General features: G+C 45.3%; 1 protein-coding gene across 1 annotated transcript; it reads left to right on the forward strand.

Annotated features, from left to right (window-relative positions):
• Positions 1 to 6,001: 6,001 nt before the first annotated feature.
• Positions 6,002 to 16,229, forward strand: LOC130490502 (vomeronasal type-2 receptor 26-like). The gene is made up of 6 exons (XM_056864327.1): positions 6,002 to 6,252; positions 6,959 to 7,250; positions 8,470 to 9,321; positions 10,327 to 10,545; positions 13,338 to 13,464; positions 15,325 to 16,229. Exons 1-6 carry the CDS (start codon positions 6,002 to 6,004, stop codon positions 16,227 to 16,229), a joined length of 2,646 nt encoding a protein of 881 aa, XP_056720305.1.
• Positions 16,230 to 19,415: the final 3,186 nt, after the last annotated feature.

The raw sequence follows: 19,415 nt of genomic DNA on the forward strand, positions 1-19,415 counted from the left end.
GCGCTCAGTGACGGTGGAGGCTTCCTGGATGGCTCACGCCAGAAAGGAAAATCTGACCTGTGAAGGAAAAAAAAAAGGGCACATGAAGAAGGGAAACTGATTGCCAAACAGCCCCAAGTCTGCAGAAGTTAGTCCTTCAGTAATGAGAGGTTTTTCTCCTCCTGCAAAATCAGATCGGGGACGATGCGTGATGCAAGCTTCTGGACATGAATCAGGAACAGTGGTGGGGAGCAGACCAGAAGTGGCTGCAGGCCTAATTCTTACACAGACGTTCTTCCCCCCACAGCCCACTCCCAAAAAGTAAAATGGCAAGTCATGAGCATTGCGCGTGAAGGGGTCCCCCTTATGCTCCATGTTGTTCGAAAGTGTGGAGAGAATTCCTGACCTGACACATGACTGTTGGGGGAGAAAACAGGCGGGGGAGGCCATGACTCTGATAAAGTCTCACCTTTCTGTGCCTGAAGCTTGGGTGGAGTAGAAGCCTCCAGGATGGCACCCAGCAGAAAGAAACACCAGAGCTCATCAGGGATGCAAAAAATCATACAGAGAAGGTGATTAGACAGGTGAGAGAGCTTTTTGAGTTTGAGTCATTACTCTAGATTTAGACCTCATTTTGGGTTGTCAGGGGTCAAATAAGTCTGGAGAGGGGAACTGAGGCTCTATCCTGTCCATTTTTTAATCGGGAAAGAGCGCTTCACCCAAACCCCACCGACACAGTCCACGAGGACATGCGGTGACAACACGCTTGTGCTCACCTCATGCTTCCTCAGTGTCCAGGTCGGGGAAGCCAAACAAGGGCAGGTTGACCTTTAGGAATGCCAACTGCTCAGCATGCCAGGGTGCCAGGCTTGCACGTTGTGGGCGAAGAACTTCACCCAAATGTGAAAATAGGCGCTCACTCTGGACGCTCGTTGGAGGGCAGGAGAGGAGCCTCTGGGCCACGAGAGCGAGGTCCGGCCAGACTGACTGTTTCGCGGCCCAGTAGCTCAGCGGACACGTCATCTGCGACTCGTAGGGCTCTGAAAGGTACTCCCTCACCATCGCTTCTCCCGTGTCCTGTCTCCTGCGCCTAGACAACACCTAGACAACAACACCGTCCAGAAGCCTCTTCACTAGGCCAGGCAAGGCTGTCATATCATCTCCACGTTCCTGGTACTGCTGCAGAAAGGCGCTCATCCTCGCATGGAGCCTGTGGGCCATGGGGGTGAACAGAGCCAGCGTCGCCGTGTCAGACGAGAGCATCTCTGTGCAATGCTTGAAGGGCTCAAGCACTTCCACAGTCTGAGCGATAGTCTGCCACTCACGTTGGTTGAGCTGCCGATCAGACCCCACGGAATCTGATTAGAGAAACAGTGCTCTGAGGGCCCTCTTCTGCTCCACCAAATGCTCGAGCATGGCGTGAGTGGAGTTCCAGCGCGTGTCGACGTCACTCTTCACATGGTGCTCGGGCACGCCTTCTCGGACCTGCATCTCACGCAGTGCGTAGTTGTCCTTCGGACTGCGCGAGAAGTGACTCGCAAGCTGCCGGCATTTCACCATGAGCTTCCGGAAGTTGTGAGTCGTCTCATCCTGCTTGGATTCCGGTTGGGATCCGAGGCCCAGGGAATCTTTCACCACGAGGTGGAGAAGGTGGGCCTCACAGTAGATCCGTGCCTCAACGCCCAATTGCCCTGCCGCCGCCCTGATGTTGGCGCCGCCATCCGTCACCATGAATCCCATGGTGAGTTCCCTGCCTAACCAATTCTGTATGTGTGGCTTCAGGACGGCGACTATGTTGGCCGCCGTGTGTGCCTCTGCGAACTCCTCCGCGTGTAGCATGGCCTTGCAATAGCCGGCCCGGCGCCAGTCTCCCTGCCTAACGCTGCCCACCCCACCCCCACCCACGAGGTCCTGTGGTTGCCACCAATGCGCGGTGAGGGAGATGAAAGATTCCGCATTCAGACTTGTCCAAATGTCGGATGTGAAGTGCACAGTCCCGCCGGCAGCGCGCGACAGCTGCGCCCTCACATGCGCCTTTGCGCCCTTGTACAACGATGGCACAATGGATGTTGCCATCGTATTGCGAGAAGGTAACTTGTACCAGGGCGCAAAGAATTGGATCAGTCTCCGGAAGCCAACCTTCTCTACAACACGATAGGGCATATCGTCCACGGCAATCATTTCGCCGAGCAGACAAGTGCCCTTTTTCATGGCTGCTCTGACCCCACCTCTCGGCATCCTACAGACGCCATCCCCCACACCAAACATCTCTGAAAGAGTGGTTTGGCGGCTCTTTTCTACGGGCGTCACAGCACGGGGCGCGACGGTGAGAGCACCAGACGATGGCGGTGCACTGGCCGCGGGCCCCTTTGCCAGCGAAGTACCAGCCTGTCTCTCCTCCTGGAGCAGCACCGCGTTGTGGTGCTTCCGGAGATGGTTCCGGAGTGCGGTGGTTGAGAGATGCTTGAGATCTTTCCCTCGACTCACCCGCGCCCTGCAGAGCTGGCACTTGGCAATGCGGGGATCACCCTCTGCCACCTGGAAATGCTTCCAGGCCGAGGATGTGAAGTGGCTCCCATGCGGCTTGTCCGCGGAGGTTGCCGCAGGAGCAACCTGCCTGGAGGTGCTCGGGGCAGACTCTTGCTGTCTAGGGACCTTGCGGGGAGGGGACGGCGGGGGAAGGGTTTGAGATGGCTCCAGCACCAACACAAACTCTTCCTCTTGCGACTCCTCCACCCTCTCCTCACATTCCCTAGTTCCCAAACTGCTGTTGGGAGTTGGAGAAGCAGGCAAAGTCGGTGGGCTGTCCATCGACCGTGCAAACTCCTCCACCACTCTTCTTGAAGTGGGGGTGAGATACCTCAATGCATCGGTATCAAAGCATTCAATCCCCAATTCCTCCCCAGACAGCACCCCCTCCTCCTCCTCCCACTGCTGCGTGACAGGCTCCTCCACGTCAGCAATAGGAGGAACAGGAGGAGGTATGGTCTGGACAGTAGCAGCAGTCCCTCTTCCAGTGCCAGCATCACCTGTCTTCACCTGTGCAGGAGTGGCAGCTGCGGAGGTACCCTCTGAAAAGTCGATCCGCCGCTGCACCCTGGAGGGTGCAACCGAAGCTGATCTCTGCACAGGGCGGGGGTGAGCCGAAGCCCTCCCCCTCCCCCTCCCCTCCACCCCTCTGGTCTTCTGCAGTGCTTTCCCCCCAGGGCCCCTGTTTCCTGGACGCCTGGCACTCATCTTTCCCCTTGGCAAAACCCAGAGGCAGGTGTGCTGGATCAACTCAGGTGGCACCCAAGCACGGTGGAGGGGGTGGGATGGGGGCGCGAAAGCCTCGGCGGTGAGAGGGTCCTCGCACCTCCTCACGGAGACCCCTCCTCGCCCTTCTCAAGCCAACCCGGGGGGGGGAACCCAAGCAAAGCGACCACACGCACAACTCAAAGACCCCAAGACAACCCAGAGGCAGGTGTGCTGGATCAACTCAGGTGGCACCCAAGCACGGTGGAGGGGGTGGGATGGGGGCGCGCAAGCCTCGGCGGCGAGAGGGTCCTCGCACCTCCGCACGGAGACCCCTCCTCGCCCTTCTCAAGCCAACCCGGGGGGGGGGACCCAAGCAAAGCGACCACCCGCACAACTCAAAGACCCCAAGACAACCCAGAGGCAGGTGTGCTGGATCAACTCAGGTGGCACCCAAGCACGGTGGAGGGGGTGGGATGGGGGCACGCAAGCCTCGGCGGCGAGAGGGTCCTCGCACCTCCGCACGGAGACCCCTCCTCGCCCTTCTCAAGCCAACCCGGGGGGGGAACCCAAGCAAAGCGAGCACACGCACAACTCAAAGACCCCAAGACAACCCAGAGGCAGGTGTGCTGGATCAACTCAGGTGGCACCCAAGCACGGTGGAGGGGGTGGGATGGGGGCACGCAAGCCTCGGCGGCGAGAGGGTCCTCGCACCTCCGCACGGAGACCCCTCCTCGCCCTTCTCAAGCCAACCCGGGGGGGGGAACCCAAGCAAAGCGACCACCCACACAACTCAAAGACCCCAAGACAACCCAGAAGCAGGTGTGCTGGATCAACTCAGGTGGCACCCAAGCACTGTGGAGGGGGTGGGATGGGGGCGCGCAAGCCTCGGCGGCGAGAGGGTCCTCGCACCTCCGCACGGAGACCCCTCGCGCAAGACCGTGGAACCCCAAACAAACCAACCACCCGCACAACAAAAACACCACCAAACACCCTCAAACCAGTTCCGATTGATGAACTCGGGTGGATCTCTCACAACTGCAACAATTCTGCTGGCTGGATCTCGCCACCAAAATGGCAAACACTGGGGAAGGGAGGGATGGACGGCAGGCGTTTTAAACTTTCTCTTGGCCTGTTCAAAACTTCAAATCAATGCTCTGATTGGCCAGGAGAAGAATCTGCTGGGCTACCATTGGCCGTGGGAGAAAGCGGCCGGATCAGCTCCTGCGCATGCGTCTCTGCCGAACCACCGAATTCACCGAATTTACTCGCCGAACACGCCGAACATGAAGAGTTCGGGCTCCCGGATTACTCTCATTTTGGAGTTCGGATCTGTCCGAACTGAAAAGCGCCGAATCGAGGAGAATTCAGTTGATTTTCAGTTCGGACCGAACCAAATTGACAGCCCTAGAATTATTCAAAGGGTTTATTTCAAAACTGGTGACCAGCCTCAGGATGATGGTGGGACTTGCAGTGCCAAAAATGAAGAGAACTGGAGAATTCTGGCACAGATTGGCTCCACATCATCCCTCTGCTATTTGACCCTGGCTCAAAGCTTGGACTGGCACTATATCTTGCTTTTCCTGTGCTCCAAAAATGTGCTGAGAGATACTGTTCATTGGCACATCACCTTCCCTTCCCCACAACAGACACCCTGTGAGGTAGGTGGGGCTGAGAGAGTGTGACTAGCCCAAGGACACCCAGCTGGCTTCAATGTGTAGGAGTGGTGAAACAAATCCAGTTCACCAGATCAGCATCCACCGCTCATGTGGAGGAGAGGGGAATCAAACCCAGTTCTATAGATCAGAGGGCACCGCTCCAAGCAGCGTGGAGCAGATGGAAAAAAAAGAAACTTCTAGGCTAGCCAATCAGAGAAAACCCCAGAAAATTACTGCTTAACCTCAATGATTCATCATCAAGAAGAAAAGATTCAGACAATGGTATGATTAGCGAATTTAAACATGGTTATGATATTCAGGACTACGAGCAACATCAAACAAATCACATCCTAACCCAAATAAATGTCTACCCATTCCTACCCATCATGCTAATCTGGGTCTACACATTTCGTGATAGTAGCAACAATAGGATGTTAAAAGTCATATTTGCCAGGGTTTTTTTTCCAATTGAAAATGAGACTTTATATGTATCTCACATGGGGGAAGGGTTTGGAACATTCGTGAAGGCACCAAGAAATCATAATTTGTCCAAAAGTACTTCAGTCCCTCCCTGACCTGGATGGCCCGGGCTAGCCTGAGGTCATCTGATCTCAGAAGCTAAGCAGGGTAAACCCTGGTTATTACTCAGTTGGGAGTTCACCAAGGCAAGCAAGGCAGGCAATGGCAATCCAGCTTTGTTCATCTCTTGCCTTGAAAAACCAAAGGGGTTGCCTTCACACACACACACACACAATTCAGTCCCAAGTTTGTCCAGATTTCCATCTCCCCTCCCGCTGGTGCCCTTTTGTGGCTTGTGGTCACCCCAAACCCCCTGTGCCTAGCCTTCCCTCTAAACAGCCAAGCTATAGTTTTCAGCTGTCCTGCAGAGAACTTGGAAACTCAACTTGGAAAATGTTATGATCTCCTCGGTAATTATCAGCTAGGATTAATTCTATTGCTTGTCAAAGCCCTGAAGGAATTCCAGTGGCTGTTAGAAAACTTAGCAATTAAGTCAGTGAAGTCTGCTATGAATACAAAGGTAGTGTGTTTTACTGCAACAGTAGTGTTAGGGACTAGGGATAGATGCTGCTCTACCACTCTGGTTGGGGTGTTTATCAAAATTTGTTACGATGCCAACTTTCACAGTAATGAGGAAACAAGGAAAAATTAACCTCATGATGCTGGTTCTTATCCTGTTGCCTCACACAATGTGCAAGATTCATATTGCTAACTGCATTACCAGAGATCCTCTTCCTATTCTTTATAAATCTGTTCAAAGAGGAGACTTTATAATAAGTGGAATTGCTTCTCCAATATATGTGCCATTGGAAACAATATCCTTCAAGGCTCTTCCAAATAATATATTAAATAAAATGGCCATGTAAGTAGGGGTTGATTACCCCATAACTGTAATCTGTCCTGATCATATTTGGTTACTACTAGGGATGATAATGAATCTTATTAGATTGGATTTTGCAGTCTATGTTCTCCCCCCATCTCTGCCACTCCAGCTGCTCATTGGATTAAACCCCAGACAATTGCATTTCCAATAAACAATTTTGGGGGTCACAATTTTAAAACCACACCCCATTTCCATGAAGTATAATAATTATATTACATTAGAGAATCCCATAACCCTTGACTTGTAAGTTGAATATGAAAACTTTTATCAAATTAGAAAATCACCTAAATAATTAGAATTAATTCTCAAGGAGTAAAGAGTGATCAAATCCTTAATGGGATTGAGCTGATGGTCAGTTCACATGATAAAAAGTCCATGACTGCCATAAGGACTTTTATCAGATGTGCAAACTCATAGTTTAGGTCCAACAGCACATTTCTGAGATCTAAGGGTGAAAGCCCTTAGGAGGCCAGGAAGCCGCTGTGCCAGTGTCCAGGGCCCCAACACCGGCACGAAGGCCTGGATGCAGCCGCGTTGCCTCCAAACAGTGGTGCAGGCATTCCTCTCAGGAATGCACTGTTGGACTATATCTGGGATGAGCATACAAGCAAAACCACTTCATAGAGTACAATGCCAAAACAACAGTTTTGCTTACTGAAGGATATTTCTGTGACTCTTGCCATAGCGCACAGACTAAAAAGTATCAGCATGTCTTGGCTCTGGTATTTGCTGTGAAGGAGATCAATGAAAACTTGCATCTCTTACAAAATACCACCATGGGCTACCACATCTCTAACAGCTACTTCAATGCAATAAGGATCTATCATGCCACAATGGAACTTCTGTACACAACCAGCAGATTTGTCCCCAACTACAAGTGTGACAGTGAGGACAACCTGATAGCAGTCATAGGAGGACTTGAATTTGAAACTTCCTTCTACATGGCGACTCTTTTAAGCATCTACAGAATCCCACAGGTAGGCTTTTCTTGCAGAGCATAATAACAGTTGAACAGAAGGGTTGTGAAAGACAGACTTTACCTGTTCTTAAGAGATCTAAGCCAAGAGAAACACACCATGTACTTTAATAGTAGTTCAGTGACATACGTTTGTGTAATGTCAACCATATGGGCATCTAATGTCTACAAAATGCATTGCATTTCTGCTGTGGCTTGGCCCATGTTCAAATGTCTGTTTAGAGACTGTAATATGTAATTGAGTGCCTTTAATTTCAGTACCAAGGACTGGTCCACTCGTACATGATTCTCACTTGATTATAGATCACTTCATTATCCTGTAAATTAGGTCACAATGGGTACACAAATTAGTCTGTCAATAGCAGTAGTAAAGAGCAAGAGTCCAGTAGCACCTTAAAGAATAACAACATTTCTGGAAGGGTATGAGCTTTTGTGAGCCAAAGCTCACTTCTTCAGATACAGCTAGAATGTGAATCCATCTATCCTTAAGTAGAGAAGACTGTGTCTAATTCACTCTTGAATTGAGGGGTGGATTCTTATTTTTTTCCCTCCACAGTTTGTCTGCAAACCATCACACTACAATTCTATTTGATGCCTGTTAGTGGCAGAGGAAAGTAACCTTATTAGTGAAAGGGAAAAAGGGAATAAGTGGAATGAGGCTGGGAGAGATGAACTCCTTGTTTTCTAGCAGCCTTAGACCAGATTAGAAATATATATATTAATACCAAATAATTTTGTGCATTAAAGCACCAAAATATCATATGAGGAAGGACATTATTCCTTCCTGTTAAGATAACTTTGAGAAGCCTACCTCATTTATTATGCTCCTCACTCTTTTCACAAATAAAATTATTTTCATACCATCTTTGAAAACTTTTGCAAATAGCCAAAATGAAATATGGCTTTAGAATCTGACTAAGAATGGAGTGAACCCAACCTCTATTCTACCACTCTACTGAACTAAGTGCATGTATTCAAAAAAATATAACCAAGGTAGAAGCCTTCCACAGTCTTAAGAAATCCTTCCTCCAACTTAAATGGTTGTTCTATTGGAGAAAGAGCTATTTAAGTTGAAGGAAGGATAATTAGGGCATGGTTGTATCCATCCCAATATAAATGGGAAAGTGTACAGTCATGTGAAGATTATGTGCTCATACATACATATACCTCTTTGGAAAACATTTCTATCTCATTCTCTACATCTCCTTCCCAATATTTAGCTCGCCTACAGCTCTGCCTCAGTAACGAACGATAAATTTTCAGGCCTTTCCATCTATCATATGGTCCCAAATGAAGCCCATCAATACAAGGGGATTCTTGACTTAATTCTGCATTTCAGGTGGACATGGATTGGGATCATTGTTGTAGATGAACATGGAGAAATATTTCTGCAAACCATGCTTCCTCGGTTTTCTGATAACGGCATTTGTTTGGCCTTCAAGGAAGTAGTCCTTCAAGGAACTACAATAGATTATTATGCAGACCTGGTGGATGATGGAATGAAAATATTTGATATTGTAATGAAGAGTAAAGCCGATGCAATTGTCTTTTTTGGAGATGCTGAGTCTGTCTCCTATTTGAGATGGTTAGTAAGACTATTAAATTCTGAAGACCCAAAGATAAAAAGTAAAGTGTATATTATGACAGCTCAGATGGAATTTTCAACAAATTTTTATCAAAGGTCCTGGGACCTACAAGTCCTTCATGGTATGATATCCTTTACATTTCATACAAATGAACCTCCGGGATTCCATCAGTTTCTTCACAGCAGGAAGCTTCTTCAGGCTAAAGGAGATAGCTTCATCAAGGTCTTCTGGGAACAGGCATTCCTCTGTCACTTCTTAGACTCACTGTTGGAGAAGGAGTTTGATGAAACTTGCACTGGGGAGGAGAAGCTTGGGAGCCTTCCTGGAGATGTTTTTGAAATGAGCATGTCTGGCCACAGCTACAGTGTGTACAATGCAGTTTATGCTGTGGCATATGCTTTGCATGCCATGTATTCAACCCTGTACAAACACCAAAGAATGCTGGGTGGAAAGACATGGAAATATTTGGGTCATCAGTCATGGCAGGTAAATTGTTTAAGTAATCACATGTATAAGAGAAGGAAGTATCTGGATGCCAGAACAGGACACATTCTGCACAGCAAGCCACCTCTCTAGAAAAAAAAAAATACATTACTCTCCAAACCAGCTAGAAATACCACATTTGTTCATACTCCAAGGCTACCTCTGTGACCCACTATGAATGTACAAGCATAACATCCCTGGCAAATTCAAAGCAGACATATACTGTAGGTAGCACTTTGGCTAACTTTCATTGCTGAATCTAAATCTCAGCTGATGTCAGTTCAACAGTATTTAACTCCTTATTCTCTTACATTTTATTTGATACGGGCTTGAGTACAATTGATAGGAAAATAATACTGGCATTATCAGTGGAATGGACTACAACAGAATTCTTTAAACTATAGATTGTGTCTAGTTGGGGTTGTGCATTCTATAGCTCATTCCGCATGACAGAAGCCACTTATGGTATCATCTAATGAAGAGAATTCTTTCTATAGCCTTATCCAGTCAGTACTGAGTGGTTTGAGAGGCTTAAGAAACAGCTGGTTGGGTCCAGTAGTAATTATCTGCTAATAGAAAGTACTTCTATCACTCAAATGGGAGTTTCCCGCTTCCTCTGTCCCCCTTAAACCCAATATTCTCCCAGAAATTCTGTTTCTGAGGGACAGAGACAATGAGGAACAGCATAAGGGGTGATCAGGAGTCTACTGTGGGAGATAGGAATTCATGAAAATCACACACACAAACACACAAATAGAAAATTTCTTCTGGACCCAAACTTGTGACAAATGTACTAGCATTTGGTGCATATAGCATCTTGATTTTCTGCATCAGGCTTGCATGTGAGTATGACATTTGTCGATCACTCATTGGCCAGGCTTGATTATATGAATGTGACTTCTGTAGATCTTAATGAAAGCCCAGTATTTCCCCTTTTCTGATCTGAAATTTCCTGTTGCAGATGTGAGAATGTGACATCTCTGTAATCTTATTTTCCATTTACTGTAGCTCCACCACTATCTGAGAAGAGTCACATTTAATAATAGTGCTGGAGATGAGGTTTTATTTGATGCCAATGGAGAAATAAGAACAGGATATGATATTGTGAACTGGGTCGCTTTCCCAAACCAGTCCTTTGTTAGAGTGAAAGTTGGAAGGATGGATCCTCATAGCCAAATCTTTGCCATTAACGATGATGCCATCACTTGGCCTAGTTGGTTTAACCAGGTAGGATCTGACTGTAGTTTACGTGAGCTAAAAATGAAATCTTTGAAACTAATACAATCTTAACAAATGCAATATCCTATAATAAACAACATATCTTTAATCTATGGAACATTACCACTTAAAACCATGGAAGACCAAATGTGTTTCACCATATTGATTGTCAGTAGTCCCTTTACAAAAATGTTACAGATAGAACCGTTCCTTTATAAAAAATAAATAAACACAATATACAGTATCTTCTAAATCTTTATTAAAAACAGTCAAAGACCAGCACAGCTCTTCACAATTTACCACTAAAACCCTTAGTATTAAGCTCTACCCACAAGTTTATACAAATAATAAAAAAGTTGTTTGCAATCTTTGCAAACTATAAATATTACTCTTTAAAATTATTGACCTTCCGATGTTCTCAGCAGCGTCTGACGGATTCTACAGGTCACTGCACAAAACTTGGCCGTTCTTACTGTAACCTGTGGGTTCTCGTCTATAAGCAACATTTTAGTATACTCATGAACTGTATGGCCGAAATGCCGACTACCGGTAATCCAGGGAGAGATAAACTTAGAATGAACCTCCTAATATAGTGGACAGCACAGTAGGATATGCTCCGTTGTTTCAATTTCTTTTAGAGCACAGGACAAACCCTCTCCTCCAGGGGAACTTTTCTGTATCTCCCATCCACAACTGCCAAGAGAAGAGCTTGGCATCTGGCGAGGGTGAATGCTTTCCTATATCTGAAGATCTCTAATTGGGAGAGGTAGGCGGCAGGAGCGGCTTCATATCTGGACTGTTCTGCTGATAGAAAAGTCAGTGCCTTCTCTAGATTTTTTTGGCGCTCCGTATCCAGTATCCTTTGTTTTATAGCTTGCCTTGCCTGATCATAACCCATTTCCAGTGCAGATTGAGAGGAAAAGCCCATTTCAGCCAACTGGCCTCTGACTGCCTTCAGCCACGTAGATATTAAAATATCAAAAGTGCAAATAAATTGTCAAACATGCACAACCAATATGTTGTCAAACATGCACAATCTTGACAACCAGTCAAGATTCACAGGTTTGTTTAGAAGACCTAACATATGTAAAACAAAAACAAAATGGAGAGCCAGTGTGATGTAGTGGTTAAGGCATTGGATTAGGACCTATGAAACCCAGGTTCAAATTCCCACTCCCACCATGGAAACTTGCTGGGTGACCTTGGGCCAGTCACACACTCTCAACCCTGACCTTGGCTAGTATTTGGATGGGAGACCTCCAAGGAATCTCAGGGTCATGATGCAGAGGCAGGCAATGGTAAACCACCTCTGAACATCTCTTGCCTTTAAAAACCCTACAGGGTTGCCATAAATCAGCTGTGACTTGACAGCAAAAAAAAAAAGTTCATTCACTCAGAAAGGTATAGATCTGGTTGGCACAGCACTGCAAGCAGCTGTTGTTGTTTTTTAATTACCTGCAGCAGTTCACTAACATTTTACAAATGATCCCCCCCCCCAATTTTGTTGCTTTCTGGAACTGATACGATCTAGGGTTGCTAACCTCCAGGTGGTGGCTCGAGAACAGAACCGCTGTTACAACAGATCTCTAGCTGATAGAGATCATTTCCCTTGGAGAAAATGGCTGCTTTGGCAATTGGATTCTATTGCATTGAAGTACCCTCCCCTCTCCAAACCCTGCCCTCCTCAGGCTCTACCCCCAAATGTCCAGGTATTTCCCTACCTGGATCAGGCAGCCCTAAACTGATCAAACAATGTCTAGTCAATGGCTGTAAGTAGGGTTGATCAAAAGTTCATCATGGGCCGCTTCAGCAGATTACCACTCTGTTCTCGACAGCCACAACTTCCTTCCCACTTCATCATAGTCATCCTTGAGTAGGTGCCAAATGGGTTGGGCAACAGAAGGCCTATTAGGTGGTGCAGAAGGCCTATTAGGCTTAGGCAACAGGAGATACATGGTGGTACTGGAGGCATATGTAGCCGCATCGCATATGTAGAAGCATCGCATATGTAGCAGCATCGCAGCTTTACCAGCATGGTCATCAGTTTTGTCACTGACCTTTCATGACAGAATTGCTGGCAGCAAGGGATGGGGAGGGGTGTCTGGCGTGCATGGATATTTCCAGCAGAGAGAGATGTGGGGGACCTGGCAAGGATTCCCATGCTATCCATTCCTCATATATAACCTGATACACTGCTCTGCCATGGTACATATGAGGAATGGTCTGAGGTACATTGTTGGCCTCTTCTTAGGAAGCCAAACAGTTCATCCAGGAGTTACTTATCTGCTCATGACTAGCAGGCAGGGAGTGAGCTGAGACAATGGGTTTTTTAGCCCTCTTACTTGCAAATAAGAAAATAAAGAGCGCAAGGATGTAGATATGTATGGGATGTCTCAGTTTGGAAATATTGGTTTTCGTTAATGCACTCTCAAGCCAGAGAAGGATTTTTCTACATGATTAACTGTCATGTTGCAATGGTGGTGGTGCAATTTAGCATCAAGAGACCTTGCAGTTAGCAGGGAAAATATTGTGCGAAAAGTGACAGTTGTAAAACAAGAATAGAATATATAAATAGGTTATTTTAAGTAATTAAATTTATGTGAAACAGTTAAGTCTTTTAAAAAGAGTTCAGGTAGGAATCATGTGGATTCTCTAATCATAGTTGACCCACAAGCACCAAAACGTTCAGGTTTATGCATCCCTGCAATGGCTTCTGCATGACTTCATATGAAAGTGCTATGGAACTGCAAATATTCCATTATTTTGAAGGTCATTGTTCTCATCTTACATTTATGTATTAGACAAAACCTCCTTCCGTATGCAGTGAGAGCTGCCAGCCTGGTCAAAGCAAGAAAATGAAGGAGGGTGAGCCATTTTGCTGCTATGACTGCATCCCATGTCCCAAAGGGAAGATTTCCACTCAGAAAGGTAGAGTACAGAGGATTAGATCCAAATAACTTTTCCATTGGTGAAAACAGGAGAAGGGGTCCCCTTTGACCACCCGAAAAGGCTCTGTGGATATCATGGGGCCTGCCTGACTGGATCCAAACCAGAGTTGTTGTTATTCTAGTGGTTTTAAATTTGTGTGAAAAAAGGAAACCAATGGAAGTCATTCGTCTTTTATGCAGGGACCTTTCCCCGTGGTCACCCCTGCCGACTGCTTTGGGGCTTCCTTTTGCTTATGTATCCCTTTTCTGCCCGTCAGTAGTCCCCTTGCTCTCCTCTCCCGTTTTGCCCACATATTCCAGATTCTGGCTAAAACAGCATCTGGAAAACATGGGCAAAACACACGGGGCAGGGGAGGCGACCTCTGACTGTTGGAAAAGGTATGCATAAGCAAAAGGAAGCCCCAAAGCAGTCGAGGGGGGTGACCGCAGGGAAATGACCCTGCATAAATGGCCATTGAGTTACTTCTACGTAGGGGTAGCTCCTGATTTTTTAATGGGAATATCTTGATAGGTAATCAATTTGATCCTGATTTTTAATCTCTTTTGAGGTCAGAAAATGTATGCTAGTTGGTGACCTTTCTTTAGAGTGCAATAAGAGGAGGGTGACCCAGTTCATTTTCATGGTGACCTTAGCAGATTTGTGAACCAGTTGATTAACTTGGATTTCAGGGCCATCACACTACAGTTAATCAATCCCTATATTTTAGCCTGAGAGAATCAGAAGATATAAGAAATTGTGACTCCATCTGGCCAGCGAACAGCAGGATACAACTAGTCCAATTCAGATTCAACACTACACCATGGCAGGAAATTATGATGCATAGAAGCCACATATTGTTGTGGCAAATAGCAGAAACAGCAACAGTTACCCCATCAACCTGATGAGTAAAATGATTAGGCATCTTGGATGCAGAGTGTGAGCAGGTCAGGTCCTTTGATTTGAAACACATACAGTATGCTCACCTTTGGCCTGGAAACCTTGTGGAAAGAAACATGGCTTGATTGAAAAGAAGCCATTAGGACATAGTGTAAGATGAGAAGGGCATTTATGGTGGCATCCACAAAGAAGAGGCAGAAGTGGAAAACCATAACAGCCTGAGGCCCCATGGCGTCAGGCTACCGTGAAAAAGAAGTTTCAATTAGTCAGACTTCACACCTACATTAAGGTTGCCAGTTCCAGGTTGGAAAATACCTGGAGATTTTTGGAGTGGAGCCTAAAGCGGGCAAGGTTTGAGGAGGGGAGGGTCTTCAATGCCATAGAGTCCAATTGCAAAGGAAGCCATTTTCTCCAGGTGAACTGATCTCTATTAGCTGGAGATCAGTTGTAATAGCGGGAGATCTCCAGCTGGAGTTTGGCAACCCTAACCTAGATGGAGTTGTTTGGATGAACTATAGCTCTGGAATATAAATACATGCTCCTTTTGCTATGATGCTCCATGAATGATGGTCCAATTACTTTCTTTCTCAGTGTTTTATAAAACTATCTGATGGGGATAAAATGGAGGCAGGTATCACCCTGGGCTGCTTTGGGAATGGGCAATGTACGCATCTCATAAATAAACACAAAATGTTAATTTGCTAAACTCCTTCAAAGGTGGGTAGAGAAAGTTTTCTTCCGTAGGTAAAAAATAGTGAGAGTGTCAGAAGCTTGATAGGGCCTAACTCCTCTCACCCACCCCCAAACAGTAAGCATCAATACAATGCAGGTATTCAAAGTAGGGTGAATTATTAAATCTTTCCAGAGTCTATGATCTATTCAGAACAAACATTTCAAATGATTAAATAAGGGAATATTTATGGAAAGTGGAAATTGCTTGAACTCTCTCTTTTTCTGTTTCAGACATGAATGACTGTGTCACTTGCGGAGAAGATCTCTATCCTAACATGGGACAATACCAATGCATTCCCAAATGTGTAACTTACTTGTCTTATGAAGACCCACTGGGGGGCACTTTAGCAATCAGTGCCCTTTTCTTTTCTTTAGTCATAATTTTGGTGCTAGGAATATACATGAAGAATCACAACACTCCCATTGTTAAAGCCAACAACCGGAGCATTACCTACACTCTCCTCATCTCCCTCCTGTTCTGCTTCCTTTCTTCTTTGTTATTCATTGGCCGACCTGAGAGAATGACATGTATTCTACAGCAAACGGCTTTTGGCATTGTCTTCTCCGTGTCAGTTTCCTGTGTGTTGGCCAAAACCATCACTGTGGTTCTAGCCTTTATGGCCACCATACCAGGAAGCAGGATGAGGAAATGGGTGGGGAACAAACTGTCCAACTGCCTTGTTCTCTCCTGCTCCCTCATACAAACAGGCATTTGCACTGTTTGGCTTGCCACCTGTCCCCCCTTTCCAGAGATCGATAAGCATTCAATGTCTGAAGAAATTATACTGAAATGTAATGAGGGATCTGCAAGTCTGTTTTACTGTGTCTTATGCTACTTGGGCTTCCTGGCAATTGTCAGTTTCACCGTGGCTTTCCTAGCAAGGCACTTGCCTGACACCTTCAATGAAGCCAAGTTGATTACTTTCAGCATGTTGGTGTTCTGCAGTGTTTGGTTGTCTTTTGTGCCAACCTATCTGAGTACAAAGGGGAAGTACATGGTTGCTGTGGAGATCTTCTCTATCTTAGCCTCCAGTGCTGGACTGCTGGTTTGCATCTTCTTCCCTAAATGCTATATCATTATTGTGAGGCCTGAATTGAACCACAGGGAACAGCTAATGAACAGAAAAGTACAATAACTGAAATATATGCAGACGATTAAATGGATGCACACTTGACCATAAAATAGAATGAAAAGGGGTCCTTTTCTGGGAATTGTTCTAAGTTTCTCTCTCCAATCGGTCTGAAGCAAAGGTGCTTACAGGAGGGCCCAGGGGCTCCGAAGGGTAAAGGAACCTGTGCCCTGGACTCTGGCTCATCTGGGGTAGGAGTAAGGGAATCTCTGGTCTTTCCTTCCCTGACGACGCCTAGTAACTTCAAGGATGGGGATGTGGAATCGTGGCACATAGTAGAGCACCTCTTTAGCATGCAGAAGACCTCAGGTTCAAATACGAGAATTTGTAGTTTAAAGGTAAAGTAGCAGGTGATATGGAAGTCCTTGAATTTTATATGTTTAGTTGCTTAGACATTTTAACTTACTTTCTTCAGTATAAGCTACATCAGTGTAAGCTACATCATGGTTTAAATAAACAAAATTTTCTCACATTTTATTGTTCTGCCCTCTCTTCTCTAGTTTAAGACATCGTTTTATTGATCCAATTATTGTGAATTTTTCCAGCTCGGCAAAGAGGACTACTCAATATTTACTAGCTGATAAGTGCCCTAATTTGACTGAAGCAGTTGCCGAGTATTTGGCAAATATTTTAACTAAGGGTCTTTGTACCGACAAGTAATAGTCCATTTTATTGCCTATTTTGTTCATGGTGTTTGTTGTGGAATTTTACTACCGAAGTTGTACTGATTTTGATCGGTACTGTATTATATTATTCTGCTTTCCTTTCTGCTTTTATGCCATTAAAGGTTTTGAAATTGAAATTGAACAAACATTTATTTTATTTTATGTGTTTGTTAGTTAGTTTGTATATCCATTTTAACTTACTTTCCTCCCCAGTAGAGAGCCTAAGCTACATCATGGTTTAATACTTAAATAAACAAAATAAACATCAATTAGGCCAGCTCCTGGGTTGGTCCTGGGTCTGGTGGCTCAGTCATGGCAAAAGACTGTGAGCCATGGAACAAGAACCCTTTGGATATTGCTTTTTGTCTATCACAAAATAGCTCACACCTCTGGTGATACCCAGGCTTCAATTCCTGCCCCAGGAAGCGAAACAGAACACCGGTCCAGATCTTAATCATCTGTCAACCTAGTTCCCAGTAATCCTCACATCTTGTTCTACTGGAGAGCCTCTTAGTGTTTGAAGATTTCTCGTTGCCACCAGTGGGAGCTTCGTTGTGGAGGGCCTGGGGAGGGTGATTGGTGTAACACATGAGCCTACTAATTGGCTTGTAAGGTGGAGGAGTTAATTTTGTATGCAAAAGAGGAGTGTGAAGGCAAGGAGTGTGAAAGCAACATCTCCCCATACACACGTATACATATCCATTCTTCACCAACTTTGTTGCTGTTTCTCCAAAGGAACTGTGATAATGAGGATCTTAATTGGCTTTAGAATGGAAAAGCTTTCATTTTCATTACTTTACTTTTTTAAAAAATTTGAGAGGCTGGATCATTGGATCAAGGCAAACAGGCCCTAAGAATGTCATCCCAAATAGGTTGGTTGGTGGGTAGGGAGGTTACTGGTGGAAATGAACCTCCAGCTGAAAACAGTAGAAATCCCTTCCCAGTTGACATTAGGATGTGACAGAATGGAAACAAAATTAGTAATGAACAAAAGGATCAGAATCGAAACCAAAGTGAATTGATATGCATATCCCAGCCTACCATGCTCATTTGGTTCTGTACATGAAAACACAGTGGCAGGAAAAGGATAATGGGACTTATATTTGCCAATGATTGGATTTCTAGCTGTTGGTTGGCAGACAAATATACTGAATAGATATAGGAAGGGGGAAGAAGATGATGAGTTTGTTTGGGAAAATATCCAGATTTCTATCCCCCCTCCGGTGCCATTTTGTGGCTTATTGTCACCCCAAACCCCCTGTGCCTAGCCTTCCCTCTAAACAGCCTAGCTATAGTTTTCAGCTGTCCTGCAGAAAACTTGGAAACTCAACTTGGAAAATGCTATGATCTTCTCAGTAATTATCACCTATAAGTAATTCTACTGCTTGTCAAAGCCCCAAAGGAATCCCAGTGGCTATTAGAAAACTTAGTAATTAAGATGGTAAAGCCTGCTATAATTACATTATTTGCCATTCAGAGGTAGTGTTTGGGACTAAGGATAGATACTGCCCGGTCAGTCTGGTCGGGGGTGCATCAAATCAAAATAAAGAAAACCGACTTCTTTATGATGCTGACATTCGCAGTAATGAGGAATGAAGGAAAAATTATCATTGTGATGCTGATTCTTCTCCTGTTGTTGTCTCACACAATGTGCAAGATTCATATTCCTAACTGCATTACTAGAGATCCTCTCCCTATTCTTTACAGATCTGTTCAAAAAGGCGACTTTATAATTGGGGGAATTGCTTCTCCAATATATGTGCCATCAGAACCAATATCCTTCCAGGCTCTTCCTAATAACATATTAAATAAAATGGCTGTGTAAGTAGGGGTTGATTCTCCCCCCACCCCATAACTGTTATCTATCCTGATTGTATTTGGTTACTACTAGGGATGATAATGAATCTTATTAGATTGGATTTTGCCATCAATGTTCTCCCCTCATCTCTGCCGCCCCAGCTGCTCATTAGATTAAAACCCAATCAGTTTCTTTTCTACTGAACAATTTTGAGGGGTCACACTATTAAAACCACACCCCGCTTCCATGAAATAATTATATCAGAGAATCCCATAACCATTGACTTGCAAGTCGAATATTAAAACTTTTATCAAATTAGAAAATCACCTAAAAATCAAAGTTAATTCTCCAGAAGTAAAGAGTGATCAAATCTTCAAGTACTGGAAGGGCTGTCATATAGAGGATGGTGCTGAGTTGTCTTCTGTTGCCCCAGAATGTCGGACCAGAACTAATGGGTTGAAATTATATCTAAAGTGTTGCTGTCTAGGCATTAGGAAGAACAGTAAGAGTGGTTCCTCAGTGGAACAGGCTTCCTCGGGACATGGTAAGCTCTCCTTCTCTGGGAATTTTTAAGCAAAATGCTGATTCTATGATGTTAGGCAAATCATGAGAGGGAGGGCATCTTGGCCATCTTCTGGGCATGGAGCATGGGTCACTGGGGTTATAGAGGGAGATAGTAGTGAATTTCCTGCATTTTGCAGGGGGTTGGACTAGATGATCCTGGTGGTA

The sequence above is a fragment of the Euleptes europaea genome, chromosome 18 (assembly GCF_029931775.1).
Source record: "Euleptes europaea isolate rEulEur1 chromosome 18, rEulEur1.hap1, whole genome shotgun sequence".
NCBI classification, from domain to species: Eukaryota; Metazoa; Chordata; class Lepidosauria; order Squamata; family Sphaerodactylidae; genus Euleptes; species Euleptes europaea.